Source organism: Ptychodera flava, chromosome 7 (assembly GCF_041260155.1).
Source record: "Ptychodera flava strain L36383 chromosome 7, AS_Pfla_20210202, whole genome shotgun sequence".
NCBI classification, from domain to species: Eukaryota; Metazoa; Hemichordata; class Enteropneusta; family Ptychoderidae; genus Ptychodera; species Ptychodera flava.
Window position 1 is genome coordinate 45,183,421 of NC_091934.1, and position 18,902 is coordinate 45,202,322.

The following is an 18,902-nucleotide window of genomic DNA, read 5'->3' on the forward strand; positions in this document are numbered from 1 at the left end:
TTATGGTATCTCATTGCCAGCAAGACCTAATATGTGATGACAATTTCATGCATGGTATCTGTCTGGAAGTGTTACATGTAAAAGGGACAGTGGCTATCATTTTGTCATACTTGCTGTCAATATCTTTGTATCATACTGCTGTAAAGTTTTGTTATTTGATTCTTACAGTGTTTTACATTTTATGTGATGGGAAATATACTTGGTACATATAAGTTACTATTTCAGTCTCTTTCTGAACTGGACCAACAGTGCTACTAATGATCATGATATTTTCAAAATCATTGCATCATTTGGCAAAGTAACAGAAATATGGTATTTTCGGTAATTCTTGAAGTCCTGTCCAGATAAAGGTATTTCAGAGAACTCAAAACTTTAATCAAAAAAAAAATCAATAACTAATGGATGTTTAAATTTTGTTTCAGGAAAGCACCATGAGAGCACTTTCGGTGTGAAAATGGTGCAGTGAGCAAAAACAACAGGAGCTACTTGTGACACAGTCAACTGTCTGACACTCAGATATCTCTTTCCAGTCACAACTTACACTTTGTATTCTGTTACAACTCAGCAATTACCTATAATCACAGAGAGATACATTGTATCAAACTATATAAGTGCAGGTCATATCATCTGAGATACATTGTAGATACATAGTATCTTCACTTGATACAAAAAGTAGCACAACTCATGTTGCAACAGTTGCCAACCACAACTGATCAGAGAAAATTGTAGCAGACTCACCAGTAGAAGTTGATAAATATTACAGAAGGTACTCTTCAAACACTGTCATACTGGAGAGGGAAGTTCTCATTTGAGAATTTAACGTCTTGTGTGACATTTGTAAATATTGACCTAAAAACTTGACAGCGTGAAACTGATACAGCTATCTACTGTTCATGTAGCTCTGGTAAGCATTTTGTTTGTTCAGCGCATGATCTGTGTTTTATTTGACAGATCTCTCATGTTTAACGGATATGCGTGTACTCTGGAAAATTGTCAGTGACAGCATATTCATCATAAACAATGATCTATTTTTTCATAATTGTCACACCGACTTGACACAAAGGAATGGAAATCCCATGGTGAATGTCAACTGTTGTTACAAATATTGCGCTGCTGACAACATCAGTATTGTGTGTGACGCAGTATTTTCAAGGGAACCAAACTTATTGGAAGAACTTTTTATTGATCAAGTTTTGTGTTGTCTGATATAAGAAATACGTAATATGTAAGACTTGTAAATAGATTATGTCATAAAAATTTAATATTCCTTTAGAAGTACAGATAATTATAATGGACCGTAGCGTCTTTATCAAAATGGCTGCCATTTCAGCATTTAAATCAATTGTAGCATGTGTGCTCTTCACAACTCGTACATGTGATAATGAATTTAATGCTGATGTCAACTCCTGTTGTGTTGCAAAGGACTAGTATTACACTCAAAATGAACTGAGTACAGACGCTTACCTGTAATTTTGCAATACCATACACTGCTAGTGGCTACAGTGTTGCATTTTCTGTTACACATCAGTTGCCACAGTGTGGTTCTTTTGTTACATGTACATGGCTACATTGTTACCACTGTTTGTTAACATCCAATGAGTGACAGTGTTACACAGTCATTACATGTCAGTAGCAACAGTGTAACAGCATCTACTGTAACATGCCAGTGGCTGCATTGTTGCTACAATGTTACATGTTGGTTGTAACAATGTAGCATGAACATGTACAGGTAATTCTACATACCACTGGCATGTAAGTTTTTCAGAGTTTTATCTGTTTGTAAGCATAGCTTTTCTTTACTTTTTTCACAAAGCTGTTTTATCTCCTTGAATGCCACATAACTATACTCCATACTCATAGTGTTTTTATATGATGTCTGTATATATATTTATGATTGGTATTAGTACATATAATAATATTTCTTCGACTGTAGTATTTGGTTTGGGTAATGGGTTATATAGATAATGACAAAGACATTAATCTAGAAAAGTTTGTTTCATTGCATAAAAAACATTTGTAATCTCTTACTTTTCAAGTGAAAAAATGACAGATCGCCTTTTCTTTTTGACCGATTTTCTGAAAGAAAACCTGTATGAAGTGTTGAATCTTGGATTTTTTAGCAATATAATTATTTCCTGAAAATCTTGTTTCATAGTAATGGTGAAAAGTTTGTATTTATGTGTGTATTATAATATGTATGTAAATGAGCCAGTCTTTTGTTGCCAAAGGTTTTATTTTTTATTTTTTTTGACCAAAGACTTTTTAGACATGAAAATAAGTATCACAAACTGATTTGTAAACTTGCCCAGGCAATTTTTTGTATACAAAGGAAATAAATCAGAAAATTAGAGATCTCCCTCTCCATATCAACTTCTACTGCCTCTATGCATCCATCCTATTGTAATCATTGACCACCACATCATGAATATTCACCTTCCAATGTTGATGGAGTTTGTAACATTGTAACATGTAGTTTGTACATTTCTAAAATGGGTTTTTTTTATCAACCAATCAGTGAATGAGATAGTTTCATGAATATTCAGTATTCAGTTAGGGCCAATCAGGTCACATTTTAAGGATGCAACTCACCAGTGATATTTTGAATCTAGTCGGAGTCAATCTCTCTGACTCACTGAAGAAGTCTTATATTGAATCAAATGTACATGAAATAACACAAATACATGTTGTCTGTGCAGGTGAAGAGTTAGCTTTAAAAAGTGAAATGTAGAAATATCTTTGTTGAAAATTTGACAGTACCGGGAAACAGTACTATTTGGAAATCGTAGAAAAAGTTTTGTCTTTTTTTTCATACAAAAAAATTGATTACTGGTGTTGAAAGGATTATTTTGACCGTGTCATCCCTATTATCATGTATATAGGTCCAACCAAACCATCAGAGAGGGGTGGGGGTTGGTGGGGAGTACCAAAGTCGGGATTCAAAAGGTGAACTGTAGTCTTAACTTTGAAAACTAACATTGGTCACTTTTGAAACTACGTGTAGATTTCTTTTTATGTCTTTGTTGAGATCTTATTTATTGTAAGATATGTAGAATGCGTTTCCTGTTTGTCTCTTTAAAACAGATTTCAGACTGCTTATTTGTTAGTTCAACAGAGATAGTTGTTTAACTTGGACATGTATGTTACCATAGAAATATCAATGTTGTATTAGGTGATCTTGAGTTCACTCTGACATGAAGACAAAGTGAGGTGGTCTGTCATGCATTTTGAATTTCCAAATTTGTGCATTCCGGATAAATTCAAGACATGGCGTTGTGTTAGGGTAAAGAAACTAATATTCTTGAGGCTGTGTATGTTTTCAAGGAATAGAAAATCAAACATCACTTGTCATGACCAAAGAAGTACGCCCACACTGAACAATTTAACAAATCAACATAAACCTAGGTGGGCCAATGTTTACTTGTTTCAGGAAGCTCCCCTAGGGAAACCTGATCATTTTTGTTTACAAGTCTCCAGATGTACCCATTGCAGACAACAATCAAAGCACAATTTTGATGTGGACTAGTCCAATAGAAATCCTTTAGACTATATAATATTACAGTGCCATTATATAAAAAATGAATGTTTTTGAGTAGGACTGTCATAACATTTGGATAAAAGAATCACTAAGGAAGGTCATCGGCCATTAATACTGCCCCTAGAGTTCTTTAATATCTTTTACAGCTTTGAAATCTGATGGAATTAAACACTGATTTTAAGGATAGTTCACAACAAATCCTGTGATGGAAGGATGTGGAAAGAATGAATGCATGCAAACTAAACAAAATCATTTTGAAATCTTGATAAGGTTGTAATAGCAATGCTGAAGAAGAAAGTGATTAATCCATGGCCATTTCAACGACACATAATTGAATGCATCCTGATAGAATTTGATAACTACCGACTGAATGTGAAACTCTTCAAAGGCACAGATTCCAGAATATTATCTTATCTCAGACTTGTTGTGAAATCACTTGTCTTTGATGTGTGGGGGCTTGCCATCATAAAGCACACTCTCAGGATGTCAAGATGGTTATCCTTGAGACATTTCCAACTCGCCATGTACGGCTAGGGTTAGGGATAATGTAAGGGTGAGAGACTCCTCAACAATCACTCTGAAATATTTTTTACAGGGAATGGAGCTGCAACTTTTGATGTTTTTTCACAATTTTTTATTTTTATATCAAATACAAGTTCTTGTTCTGGTTCCCAAAGAATATTATAACCCCCAGTGTTCAGCTTGTCAACACAGCATCCCTACATGTAAAAAGCACTGTTAATATTACAATTGAATTCTAGTTCTGATCAGAATTCACTTATCAACAACAGCAGTGCAATTTACACACGTACAGGCTGAGTTGACAAGCTGAATTCCATCTCAACATGTTTTGTGGTGTGAACAGGAAACTGTAGATGACATTCAAAACAGAAATAGTGAAAATCTGATCAAAAGTAACAGCTTACTGACCCTTGAACTCTGTAACTTATTTCCATGTGTATGGTAAATCCCTCCGCACCACTATTGCTGAAAGAAACTTCAGTATTAACCCTTTGAGCACCAAAGTCAATTTATGTTGCCTTTATAAAATATACCCAAGTCAATTTTTTCAGATTTTTGCCAAAGTTTTGATAAAAAACTGCAGCCAATGAAATATGATGTCCATTTTGTTCGAAATTATCAAAAAAAATAACAGGAAAAATCATTAAAAATGGTAAAATGTTGCACGAAAATTTTGGTGGGAAAAATTACGGCTCTCAAAGGGTTATAGAGATGAAGTGGAAGGGCTGTAGAATTTCTCTTAAAATATTACTGTCGACAACCATTCTTGAAAATTTTTGTTATGTCCACATGGGATGTCTTAAGAAAACTCACAGCATCTGTACGTTTAATGTATTACATTCTGCACTTTCTTTTGAAACATTTTAAGTTGAATTTTTATTCAGCAACAACTGCAATGGATGGAAAAAATATTTATGAAAATTCTGTACAGATTGAATGTACAGTAAGCTTGTAGGAGAAAAAACTTCTTTTCAGCTTTTTATTTCAACAGTAGAAGCATGTTTTACCCTGTTCTGATGCCCTAGCAATGTGATAGTGTGTGTAGAATAGAAAGCAATTTAAACCTTGATTGAGTAAACGATGGATACAAGGACTCCCAGGAAGATACTCACTTGTTCTCCAACAAAAAAGAGAAAAGGTAAAAATGTGTACATATGTAGAGAAGTCGATCTGTAGAGGTTCTTAACCCTTTCACCCCCAGTTCCCTGTGTACAGGTCCAACTTTACCATAGAAAAACAATGGATTTGGGACAAACCATGGTGGTGAAAGGGTTTAAATGCTGTTTATTATTAAAAGTGACACAATTATTTAAGATGCAAAAACAGTGGTTTTCCTGGATGCTATTCTTCATGTCTTTTTTAACAATTACATGGAACTTTCAGTTTGTGATGAAATAAAAGCCTTCATAGGGGTGTCAAAAATACCACTTTGGTGTTCTTGCTTTTGTCCAAGAGGGATGCCCTGCTGCTGGTACATGTTCACAACAGTGGGGGATTTGGCTGAGAGGTTTTGACTGTGATGTCTTCGCTAGGTGACTGGGTGCCGTACATTGTGAGTGCGTATCCAATTGAAAATCTACTGAATTCTATTTGGTTTGGAATAAGGGATGGACCCATAGATACTTGGAGCGCCATAAAAGATTTATTGTTTATTCTTCATGGCAGATTTTCTAAGTTACTATCATCCTGTCAAAATCTGTTTTTCACATTTGAGAAAAACTGAATGGCATGTTTCACGCCTGAAAGGTCTTATAAATGTTTTCCTTAGATATGTTTTTGTTGTATTTTGTTTTCTATTCCACCAATATTGTTGATTGCAACTGATGTCATTTTTTCTCATTAATATGCATAAATAAATATTTGTCCACATTTTCCGCAAATAATACCTGCTAGTGTTACAATGGCCACTAAAAGTCACACTAATTGAATTTATGGTTCAAACTACAAGCTGCAACAACAGCCGCACATACAACAACAAAATTTGTGCGAATTTTGTCTGATGTAGCAATCAGCGCTTTTAATAGCGGTAATTTCTTTTTCCCCCACATAATCCAGTTCCCGATCTCAAATGGTCCTCCCTTACTGGAGAACTAAAAGGAAGGCAGAAAGTCATTGATTTCAAAATTCCAGTTAGATGCCGAGTACAATATCTTTTCATGATATTTGCAAGGCAACTAGATTTCAAGATGCAGGAATTCACAGGCAAAGTTTAAGTTTTGAGAATCCAAAAGATTCTATCTAGATACTTTTACTTTACAGCGGAGGTAAATTCTCAGGAATAACATTGATTCCTTAGATTCAGAATTCTACCGTGAATCTGTCTGTATACAAAAACTGCAGACTGCAGAACGATTCATTGATAGAGGGCGCTCTCTCAAAATTTGATATTCCTGGATATATGTTATTTCTTAATCTGTTGCCTTCTCATTACATCTAACTTTAGTTCATTTAGGCCATGGTGACATAGGAATATCAAAATTTGACAAAATAACATATATGAATGTACGCCCGAGCACACAAATTTTGTACAGAATTTTTTTTAAATTTCTGCTTCTAGGATATGAAAGTTCTAGTTCATGATTATGCCAACTTTGAAATTTACCAAGAACAGAGATTTCAGTGCAAAATCAAATGATCCATCCATGAAGATGCCTCTACTGTCAGCCATCCAGCTTGTCTTTTTGAAAAAGATTAATTTATTCCAACAAAATGGCAAATAAATCAAATCTACATAACTCAATGTGTCGAGCAAATGAACTCCAGTGAAAATTTTTTCATGTAACTAGAAAGAAGAAAAAGAAAACTATCGATAAAATCATATCATTATATGAATGGATCAAGATGCACCCGTCTCCTTCAAGAATTACAAGGCTTTAAACTTTGTGATAAAATCATCAGCTTTGTTCATCATATCGCAAGTGAAATACATGTATGTATGCAACACTGTGTGCCGACAAAAACTGCCTCCATCTGTAGGCAGGAAGTCACCTGTTTGCATGTGTCTCATGACTTCCAGCTTCCCTGGTCATTGACTGCAGTTATTTTTGTCGGTGGATAAGGTAACATTAAGTTTCCGCCGCTGATTTCAAGCAGAGAGTTGGACCTATAGGGTGCCTAACGGTACAAGAATGGTCAAAAAGTATTTACCCATCATCATGTTTCTACACATGGCGCTAGTTTATTCCGTTGAAGAAGACCTGCATAATCCATTCAACGTTGTATGGGCTGCACCAACTTTTAAATGCCCTGAGAAGTTCGGGATACCATTGGATTTGGCAAAGTACGGAATTATTGCAAACAAGAATGAACATTGGAAAGGTGACAAGATTTCTTTATTAGGCAGGAACGATTTGGGTTTGTACCCATACTACGACGATGATGGAACCACTGTCAATGGTGGAATTCCTCAGGTATCGTAATGTTTCGTGTGTTATGTTAGAATCATTTTTGAAAATACAAATTAATTGTTCAAATACAGTGCACATTTAAACTGACTTATAAAATTTACAAGCATGTATACTCTCAACCCAGAGTATGCAGAAACCTGCATCTTTGCAAATACTCAGATTTAATGGACTTCTGCCAGATCATTTTTTGTACTTCTTGTTGTTGTGCACAGGTCCAGGGAAGTTACAAAAAAGTGAAACTGAGAACGAAAAAGGCAACATGATAGCATGTTGTGAAACTTCATTCCTCATGATACAGTGCGAAAGCAAGCTATATTTTTTTTAAAACCTTGGCATCATACACACTTTCACGTGTGTGTATACTTACTTATTCACTCCATGCAAACATTTTTTTTCCATTGAATTTTAAATTACAGTTTAAACAATTTGCTCTCTCTTTACATGTAATCAGGAATGTGCCACCTTTCAACCAAAAGACAAATTTTTAATGCTTTTCTACTTATTATACAAATCATATGGTTTGATGCCTTTGCAAAACCACAATTAAAGCCAAAATTTAAAACCACTTGATGAAGAGATTGCTTCATTTTCCCTTCATTGATAAATTCACACCTCCAAGCTTTGCTACAATGTAGCAAATTCCTGCCAATCAGTAGTGTATGGAAATGGCAAAGTTTGGCGTTGGTGTTCTCCTCTATGACAAGACAAGACAGTATCTGGCTGGTGTACTTACAGAAATGGCATTTGAATGAACCAGCTGGTGAAAGTAGAATTCTACATGAACAATAGAGGACATATCATGAATGCTGATCTAATTCAATTTGGATGGATCACGCAGGACTTAAAAAGCTGGGTTTTAAAAGTTTATTGAAACACCCTTCTTAGAATTTTATTTGTGGTTTAGAGGAAAAGGCAAATTTCACACACAAAAAAGAGAATATTTGACATTTTAATGAATATGTTATCAACAGCCAGATTACTTTGTAAATTCTTGGTTATGTAACACAAAGGAAATGGGAAGTATACTGGTTTTGTGGAGTGACATTGAAATTCAAATCTGCAGGAAGTGATAGAACAGAAAATTTCTCTCTTTGTTGCAACAGAAAGGATGTATGCTAGTTCTTGATGTGGTGAAACAAAGACACTAAAAACAGGACAAATCAAACACTGGAATCTGACTCAGTTTTCATCCTGAGGATCTGGTACAATAAACATTTAATGGTCTCTTCACACATTTGATATCTCTTTTTTGCACTATCAGGAGTACATGCAAATACAACTAAAAGCTGATCACTTTAAAATTTCTTGCAAATCTATGTGAACTATGTTAGTTGGTCTTTTTCATATAGAAGGTTTCAGGGTATATCTGTATACTTGGCAGTATACCTTGACAGTATATCGCCTTTCGCCAATATCGCCCTCTTGTGCCAGCAAATGAAAGAGATAACAAAAGAAAATGTTATTTATATGATGGGGGCGCATACACTTGCAATGAATTTTGTTGAATATGTACATTACTGTTTTTGTCTTGTTGATGATTCTGAAGCATTAATATGAAGTACTTATCAATTTCTTTTCTCAATCACAGCTCACCAATCTCACTGAACATTTTGAAAAAGTTGTTGAAGATTTTTGGATATACTTTCCTGACTCAAATTATTCTGGCTGGATTGTAATCGACTGGGAACCATGGCGACCAATCTGGGAGAGAAATTGGGATCCAAAAATGATTTACAGAAATGCGTCGATATCTCTGGTACAAGAGAGGCACAAAGACTGGCCAGAAGACCTAATAGAAGAGGTTGCTAAGTTTGAATTTGAAACTGCAGCCAGGAATCTTATTCAAGGAACACTCTATCTGTGCATGAAATTGCGCCCATATGCATTATTGGGTTTATATGAATTCCCAAAATGTTACAAATTCAGTGGACAGGGCACTTGTTCTGAAGCAGTACAGAGACAGAATGATGAATTACAGTGGTTATACGATTCAAGTACAGCTCTGTTTCCGTCAATCTATGTGTCATATAAACAAACTGATGCAAAGAACTTTGTTAAGGCAACACTTACTGAAGCAAAGAGAGTGACACTGAAATCTGAACATTCCAATAAACCAATCTATCCATTTGGTAGATTTAACTACTCGCACACATCCTTCTACTTTACAAATGTGAGTATGCCTGTATAGTTACTGTCAATTTTGCAAATTTCCAAACTCTCTCTCTCTCTCTCTCTCTCTCTCTCTCTCTCTCTCTCTCTTTCTCTCAACGTTACCCCAGAAACTAGATGCCACATAATCTACATCACAATTCATCGTGCCTCATAATACTAGATCCTCTTTTGACCAAATTCAATTTTCCAATGGTTAAATACTGACAGCCTGTAACCTCATGTGCCATCATCAGGTCAAATTGGTTAAAACAAGTGAGGTGTTATATATTCCAAATGATGCATTTTAACAAAAACTTGAATATTTGGAAGCCTCCTGAGTACCTAGATACTCTAAATATGAGTTTTACTGACCAAATTATAACATACCAAGCCAAGTTGGTGAAAATATATATGTATAAATTTGACTCAATGGAATTTTACTGACTTGGCAGATGGGAAGGTGACCATCTGGCAGGATTACGGTTTAATAGAGTGATTTTGCTGCACCAAATTCACACTAGTGATCAGTTCTTGAAGGGGTGACATGACAAATTGAATGTAAGTTGAATATAGGGAAAAAAGTTTGAAGTGAATGGCCATCAAGTATTGAGTATGTCCTTTTAAATAAATTTACAAAGTGACAGCAGTTGGAAATAGAAACCAAAAATGACATAATATTAAGCCTTGTCTTGCCAAGTTCATATTTTATCATTGGGTCAAGTTGGTCAAAACCAGCGTGGCATGTCCCGTACATGGCATTGAAGGCTCCAGAAGAATATAATTCGTAACTAATCCTACTGTAAGAATCCGTACCATGCCAAATAGTCTCGAAAGTTTTGACTCAATATCACTTGCTGACTCAGTAGATAAGGCCTAGCAAGAAGAGGGTTAAAGATTCCATGTAGCTTTTTTCTAACCCTCCTTAGTGGTAGTCATCTAACATTCACATTTCTCAACTTCAGATTTTGTTTTACATGCCACATGAAAGATACAAAATAAACGAAGTAAGTTTACATCTATCCACTGAACCATTTCTACACCATTGTCCGTACACCATGCCGCTCACACGGCTCTGTTACGTACTTCCCACTTGAAGCATCCACCTGCGCGGACAAGAGACCTTGCCAAGCGGAGAATTTTCTACACCACTAAAAGCATGTGTACTATTCTCTTGTGTCTACCATGGAGGTAGTAGGAGAGGTCTCTCGACTACTACCTCCATGTGTCTACTAACATTATATACCAAGTCTGGGAATCAGACTGTTCTTTTAAGATAACACAGGAGAGTCCAATGCATTACAGCCAGGTCCGAACAGTAATTCCGTGTATACTTTGCCAGTTTGTCATTGGCTGTGTTGTGAAGATCCATTTTGTCCCAACTTTTGTCAACTATTACTTTGTAACTGGTTTAAAAAGATGCTGCAAATTCTTTAATTTTCAAAACCTATTTATATGATTGCCATTATTTTATTTATGTGTTTCTGTATTTATGAATTAATTCCATTGATTGATTGATTGATTGATTTGTTTGTTTATTTCAGGTTGATCTTGAGAATACCATTGGTCAGAGCGTAACGGAGGGCATGGCTGGGATTGTACTATGGGGCGATCACAATGACAGTAACAGTGCACCAACATGTCTTGGTTTGAAGCATTACCTGGACACCATGCTTGGTCCCTATATTGTAAACGTTACAAAATTTGCAAGGAAGTGTAGTGAAGCATATTGTAGTGGTCATGGACGGTGCATCAGAAAAGATGATGATGGTTACCATGGAAATGAATCACAAAAGATTGATGAATTACAACTTTTAAAACAGAGGATTTGGTCACAGTACACAGAGAGTGAAATTTATGGAAATATTATATTCAAGAATACGAAAGAAACAAAAGTGCAATATTCTTTCACTGAGACCAAATATGGTATCTATGGATGCCAATGTTACTCTGGTTGGCATGGCAACCAATGTAATAAAAGTTGATTGATGATTTTAAAAAAGAGTAAAATTTGATAATTGAAACAAAACTGTGCCAGTTTGGTTAATTTCATAGCTTTACATGTTGTCAACATTTATAGATCCTAATGAGTGGAATCCATGGTGAGAGTTTTATAGGTACGATTCATATTGGAAATGGTGTAAGGTTACGATATTTGTATGGGGTGAGAACACCGCCAAAATTATTTTGAAATTTGTATAAATTAAACTTATCTCATCATTGTTGTTCCATTATTTCGTGATTTGGTGATAATAATGTCAGTATTTGGCCATTATGCCACTACTCGATCATTATTTGGATATCATTATGACATTATTATGAACGTTGATTTGGAACTTATCTCATCTTTATCATGCCATAATTTGGTGATTTGGTCAGTGTATTGTGGAATGTTTTGGCAAACCTACATGTATGTCTCGCTCATTGCTCCTTCAAAATGGTTACATGACATTAATAGCGAGCGCAGCGAGAGCGGCCGAAGGCCGCTCGCGAAGCGAGCATTAAGACTAACGTGTGTACAAGAAAATTACAATGGAATCTCTATATACCTACGAGTTTGAAAAGAGAGCACTAATCCATGGAGGCGGCCATTTTGAATACTTTTACACGGATTGCGTGAAATTAAAGATATCATCTACCACAAATTCTACTCGACAATGTGTATTTACGACAAAAGAATCTCTCTGTTTCAAAGAAAGTGTGAAATTTGGTTCAAATGACTATTTTCGATCACTTTTGAAGGCCCGCTTCGGTCATCACTAGGCGCCGCCATTTTGAAACAAGCCTATTCTCGCGAGAACGAGCGGTCAACTCACGCGAGAATTAAAAATCTTGTGCTGAGAGCTACCGACGGGAATATCAACAACGATCAAGTACGTGTTTTACATTAGACTGCCTCTGTTCCCACACCTGTTACAATAAACTGATCGAAATCATGTAATTTACCAGTTTTAAATAATTTTCGTTTGTGAACTTGACATTTCCGAGTTAAATTGCTATAAATGTTATTCTAGAAAACAATTGACAGCAATTCAACCTCAATGTCCATGCATCAAACACAGAAATTAGCATGCTATCGCCTGAAAACATAACCCTACGCTGCGCTCGCTCTCAGGTCAGACCTGTTACATATTATTTTATGACTGATCACAGCTGCATCATCAGTCCGGGTCAGCTCCAAAATTGGAGCGCTATACCATAATATTTCCCCACTCTCATTAGCCAATCAGCGGCCAGCGCGCCATCAGTAAAAATAGCGCTGATAGCAAATGACGTCACTGTTCTCTCTCATTAATATGCATAAATAAACATTTGTCCGCATTTTCCGCATAAAACGACGAGAATAAACCTGCGAGTGTTAGAATGGCTATTTAGCGTCACACTTATTCGTATGAATTGATGACTGAGACTAAAAGCTGCAACAACAGCCGCGCATACAACGACAAAATTTGTCCGAATTTCAGCATATTTGTCCGAAAGTCGCGCGCGTGCAGCTATATTTAGTAACAAACCCGGAATCGCGATCAACGCTATTGTATTTCCTGGCAACCTCCACATGCGTCCTTCGTTACGTACGCCATACTGTGTCGAACTCCCGCGCCGTATTCTGTCATAATGCATCTTCGCTTGCCAAGGTCTCCGCTACGGGCAGCTGGATGCTTCCCGAAATCAGAGCGTGGTTAGTGGAAGACTCCTGTCTGGCTAACGAGCCGTGCGAGCGGACGATGGTCATAATGTCGAACAGTTGTGTGGCCACTCTGTCAAAACACAATTTCAAAAGCGCGTACTGTACCAGTTTTATTCTGGCTAAGACAACCAAACCTACCGTGGCCGAAAACGACACAGACCCTCTTCAGTTTGTAATTGCGTCGTTCTGTTAGAGCTGCATCGTTCTGTTTTGACCTGCGCTCTTCAGTTTGTAATTGCGTCGTTCTGTTTGAGCTGCGTCGTTCTGTTTTGACCTGCGCTCTTCAGTTTGTAATTGCGTCGTTCTGTTTGAGCTGCGTCGTTCTGTTTTGACCTGCGCTCTTCAGTTTGTAATTGCCAGTTGCGTCGTTCTGTTTGAGCTGCGTCGTTCTGTTTTGACCTGCGCTCTTCAGTTTGTAATTGCCAGTTACGTCGTTCTGTTTGAGCTGCGTCGTTCTGTTTTGACCTGCGCTCTTCAGTTTGTAATTGCGTCGTTCTGTTTGAGCTGCGTCGTTCTGTTTTGACCTGCGCTCTTCAGTTTGTAATTGCGTCGTTCTGTTTGAGCTGCGTCGTTCTGTTTTGACCTGCGCTCTTCAGTTTGTAATTGCGTCGTTCTGTTAGAGCTGCGTCGTTCTGTTTTGACCTGCGCTCTTCAGTTTGTAATTGCGTCGTTCTGTTAGACCTGCGTCGTTCTGTTTGAACTGCATCTTTCTGTTTGATCTGTGCTCTTCAGTTTGTTTTCAGCATAACTTGGAAGTACTGGAGTAAACATTTTGTAACAAACATTGAACGGTCACTTGGAGAATACCATTGCAACTTTGCAGGGGTGCCCGTGGAATCATAGGTAGTAGAGAGGAGTTTAGTAGAGGGAGGGCAACTCCACACATCGTTCACATATTGGTTGTTGCGTTTAAATGGTGGTGTGTATTTTTTGTTTCACTGTCTTGTGTACAGAACAGAATAGGTACTGCGAGACAGCTGAATATGAATCTCAGTGCAGTCTGTACTCCAGAGTTGAGACACTGCGTACGACACTAACGGTATGTTTCGAAAGTTTTCCAGACTTTCTTGTCAATCGCCTCAAGTCAGGTTCAGTGGATAAATTTCGTAGTATATTGGCAGATTGTACGTATTCCTATGTTGTCCCACTGAAGGTTTGTTCTTTAATTCTGGAAGCTAGGATGTCTAACTTTGTTCTATTGTGTTAAAGGTTGTGTTCGTATTGTGTTTACTAGATTGATATATATATATATATAATATATATATATATATATATATATATATATATATATATATATAATTTCGAATCTCAAATTATGATTCAAAGTACATTACCAGAATATGCCAGCGGGTCCTATACTTTTCAGTTGTGCTATTTTTGTAGGAAATATTTCTCTCAACTTTGTGCTTTTGTTTGACCTCCGTTATAAATAAATAGAACGGAAAAATTTTCTTTTTGTCTACACATTTAGACAAGAACTATTTCCCCAAGATAATGTGCACAGTAACAACATGTTTTTACTCTAATTTAAATAGCAGGGAGAGAGGTTATGCCTCCACTGTTACCTTGGACGAGGCTACCTCGTGGTCGTCATCATCACTTGCTACACGTGGTAGAGCGGACAGTTTACATCCTGAGCATTTTTGAGCAATTTTATAAGAAGGAAAGTGAGGGCAACTTCACACATCGTTCCTACCTTTGTTAAATGATGCAGTACATTGAGTCGATTAATGTGTGTATATACAATCTCTCTTACTACCTAACCATAGTGCGTTACTCTTTTCCTTATTGATCTTCTGGCCGAGGATGTTGCCGAATGAGTCAACTATTCTGAGAAACTCTTCGGCAGATTTCACATCTGATAACATTCGAGTGGTGTCATCTGCATATTGTGCGATTTTAACTCATTTTGTTCGATTTGAATGCCCTTAATTGTTTTGTTGTGACGAATGGCGATGGACAAAATTTCTAAACTAAAAACAAGTAAGGTGAAAGAGTATCACCTTGTCTTGAACCGCTGCTAACTTGAAATTAACCAGAGGTGACACCATTATTAATGACTAGAAATATCGCAGTATAAAACTTTGACCCATAGAATAAAAGATTCACCAAAATTAAATTTCTTTAAAGCAAAGTAAAGGAAAGGCCACTCGATAGAGTCAAATGCCTTGGCAACATCAATACAAAATAGAATACCAGGAATATCGTTTTCTTTTGTAAAGTGTATTGAGTCTAAAATCTTGCAAACAGCGTCACCGATGTAGCGACCTTTCACATATTAACCAGCTTGATTTGGGTGAATCATTTCCGATAAAACTTTGAAATTCGAATTAAAAGGGCCTTGGCAACAATTTTTATAATAACAGTTTAAAAGATAAATAGGTCCCCAATTTTTCAGTTACAGACGATCTTTTTTCTTTTTTTATCAATCAAAGTAATGGTTGCTTGTCTTTGGGAAACTGACACTGACAATAGTTGAAACTCAGCTACAGTTAAATTACCATACAAGGGCCAGAAACGCCATTCCCCGGGCTTTTATTACAGGACATGTTTTTCGAAGCTTGGTAGCACTCTTCGAGACTCAAATAACCCTCACAAATATTTGTTCTGTAATTCTGACAGTGGAATATGCAAATCGCCAGTGAACTCTTCTGGTTTTTCTTCAGGGAAACAATGTGTAGTCTGGTATAAATTTCGATAAAATTCTTTCTGCGAATTATAAAATTTCATTTAAATCTGTAGATGCTTGAAGTTTACGAATGTCATCTTACTCTAGCACGTTGAATAATACCTTGTGTTTTGACTTTGTAAATATCATCTAAAGCTCTCTGAACTTCATCAATGTCTTTTCATGTTTTTCTATTTCACTTTCTTAATTTCGAGGTCCTTTTTTGATGCTCCAGCTTTTTTTCCTTGTGTCCTTTGACACTTAGCCACGGTTTTTGCTGTATTTTATACAAAATCCATGATTTTATACTATTTAAGCCTTGGATCAAAAACGTCAGTGAAATCTTGTCCCAAATATTTTTTTCATGCTGCAAACCTTCGAGCAACCAGTAATCGCATACAGAAGGAACAGAAGTATGCGAAACACTTATAAATGCCAGACTTCACAAAAGCTACAATAGATGGCACTCCGATTCACATGAGCATACACAAACACAACAAGACCAAACCGTAGACATAGCTTCCGTAATTGAACAACAAACTTTAGTGGAACAACATATTAACACATAAAATCAATCAATCATTCAACATGTCTCACCAATCAAAAATGAATTTTAAGTGACTGATGAAGAAAACTCTGTTTTCGAAACGTAGCTTCAAAGGATCGCAGTGTAACGCTAGTCTCTCCGCTCCAATGTGGGTTAACAGCAAGACACGTAAATTACGGGTATGTACGTCTCGCCATGCCTAATCAACCCTTTAGGCCTACGTAAAACAGCTAAACATGATATACACACACATAGAATCATACACAAAACGCAAAGAATTCACATATGAACGATGTGAGGAGTTGCTTTCCCTTTATTACAACAAAACAAACCGAAGAGCGACGATCAAACAGAACGATGCAGTTCAAACAGAGCGACGCAATTAGAAACTGAAGAGCGCAGGTCAAAACAGAACGACGCAGCTCAAACAGAACGACGCAATTACAAACTGTAGAGCGCAGGTCAAAACAGAACGACGCAGCTCAAACAGAACGACGCAATTACAAACCGAAGAGCGCAGGTCAAAACAGAACGACGCAGCTCAAACAGAACGACGCAATTACAAACTGAAGAGCGCAGGTCAAAACAGAACGACGCAGCTCAAACAGAACGACGCAATTACAAACTGAAGAGCGCAGATCAAAACAGAACGACGCAGCTCTAACAGAACGACGCAATTACAAACTGAAGAGGGTCTGTGTCGTTTTCGGCCACGGTACAAACCCCATACATCGCTGTGATTCCTAGACTCTGCTTGAAGTCCTGCGAAATATAAATCGTGTACCTACACAGATCGTTCAGAATACCCCATTTGTATCGGTGATGGCAGCGATACAAATTCTACCGGTATGGGGAACAGTTGTGTGGCTACTCTGTTAACACATTTTCAAATCGCGTACCATTTTTAGTCTGCGTTTGACAACTACAAAACAGGTATCGTTTTAAAGCTCTGACATTGCTCTTCTTCCTTGCAAAATGTTATACGCGTACCTACACAAATAACCTTTATAACAGTATTTCTAATAGAGATGACGAACATCCACAAAATGATTCTCGGTACTTGCGAAATTGATAAACTGGGGTAGAAATGAATCGTCAATATTTCGAATATTTGTTCACTAATCGGACTCTTGTTGGACATGACCTTCTGCAGAACACGTGGATTATGTTGACTGTCGAAATTCGTCGAAATTCACAAGACAGGGGCTTAATAAGCGGCCCAAAACTGCCGATCACACTTGGTGGGTAATTTGTGACCCAGCGTGACCTGTACTATATTAATGATGTAATCTAGTCGATGATTGGCTGAATGCCGGAATACATTATCATAATGAGTCTCCAATTTTGGAGCTGACCCGGACTGATCATACTGCAGTCAACACTCTCATCAATGTCAGCTGAGGTCAAAGTTGACTTAATGATGGTGATTTCGGGTGATTTAATTTACGCAGAAAGAAATGAACCTGTGTTTTTGAGATATTGTGTATAGAAGCACTGTTACTATAACTAGAAGTAAATTAGGCTCATAACTGACAAAATCCAGATTGTTTTACATGTAAACTCTGAAAAAAATTTGAGCAATGTGTGGATTAAAGTGATGAATGACTTAGGTAATCTAAATATCAACCATATATATAAACATCTTCCTCAGGTGAACACAGAACGGACCAATAAAGATGACCAACAAATTAACATTACAAATGTTTTGCCAGTCAGTGTTTTTGAAACTTTCGAGTTTCAACAATTAACTGCCAAGTTCACTGTTAATCACAATCATGAAAGCAAAAGGAGTAGAGGAATCATAAAATATATCGTTCACATTCAGTGATGTTGGTTGGTAGCTTGGCTGACCGTTGAAAATGACCGCATTTACCGTCATGTCTGCAGTCAATGATCGTATCTTTCACGGTGTCATGGAACAGTCACTGAACTCTGAGACTTTTGAATGTACTACCACACACATTTGGTTTCAAACAAATTCAACAAGTTCAGTTCAAAGGCAGAATCATTATCAGCTTTCACTGAACGTGTCATTGGACTTAACATTGAACTATTTCAACATTGAAGATGAGACCATTATTGAACACGAAGGACTGTATGAATGAGTGCATGCACACCTTAGGGTTGCTTGCAACTTGCCGATCTGCACTTAGCTGCAAGCTGTCGCAGATTGGTTCCAGAGCTGCGGCAGTTCAATGCAGCTCAAATGCCGATCTGCACAGAATATTTGGAGCTGTCATATTTCTGCCGCAGACTCAAGTATCTCTGAAAGATGAAATTCAGCTTTGGACAGCTCTTGGTAGCTCGAACAGGAGCCCTCGTGCAGCTTAAAAATCATCCCAGGTAAAACTTCACATATATCACATTTGACAACCATTCTTGAAAAC

General features: G+C 37.0%; 2 protein-coding genes across 2 annotated transcripts in view; both read left to right on the top strand.

The window, feature by feature from the left end:
• Positions 1–5,481, top strand: part of LOC139136531 (arginine-glutamic acid dipeptide repeats protein-like) — a 158,190-nt gene extending 152,709 nt beyond the window's left edge. The window contains 1 exon segment of the mRNA XM_070704256.1: positions 423–5,481. The gene's annotated coding sequence lies outside the window, so the exon portion shown is untranslated.
• Positions 5,482–7,100: 1,619 nt separating this feature from the next.
• On the top strand, positions 7,101–11,663 carry LOC139137667 (hyaluronidase-1-like). The gene is made up of 3 exons (XM_070705875.1): positions 7,101–7,467; positions 9,053–9,634; positions 11,157–11,663. Exons 1-3 carry the CDS (start codon positions 7,186–7,188, stop codon positions 11,595–11,597), a joined length of 1,305 nt encoding a protein of 434 aa, XP_070561976.1. The 5' UTR covers positions 7,101–7,185; the 3' UTR covers positions 11,598–11,663.
• The last annotated feature ends 7,239 nt before the right edge of the window (positions 11,664–18,902 follow it).

Excerpts from the sequence above, each read along its gene's own strand:
- LOC139137667 (XM_070705875.1), top strand. The coding sequence starts at position 7,186 with ATGGTCAAAAAGTATTTACCCATCATCATGTTTCTACACATGGCGCTA. Across the intron at positions 7,468-9,052 it reads TCAATGGTGGAATTCCTCAG|CTCACCAATCTCACTGAACA; the intron begins GTATCGTAATGT and ends TCTCAATCACAG. Across the intron at positions 9,635-11,156 it reads CATCCTTCTACTTTACAAAT|GTTGATCTTGAGAATACCAT; the intron begins GTGAGTATGCCT and ends TGTTTATTTCAG.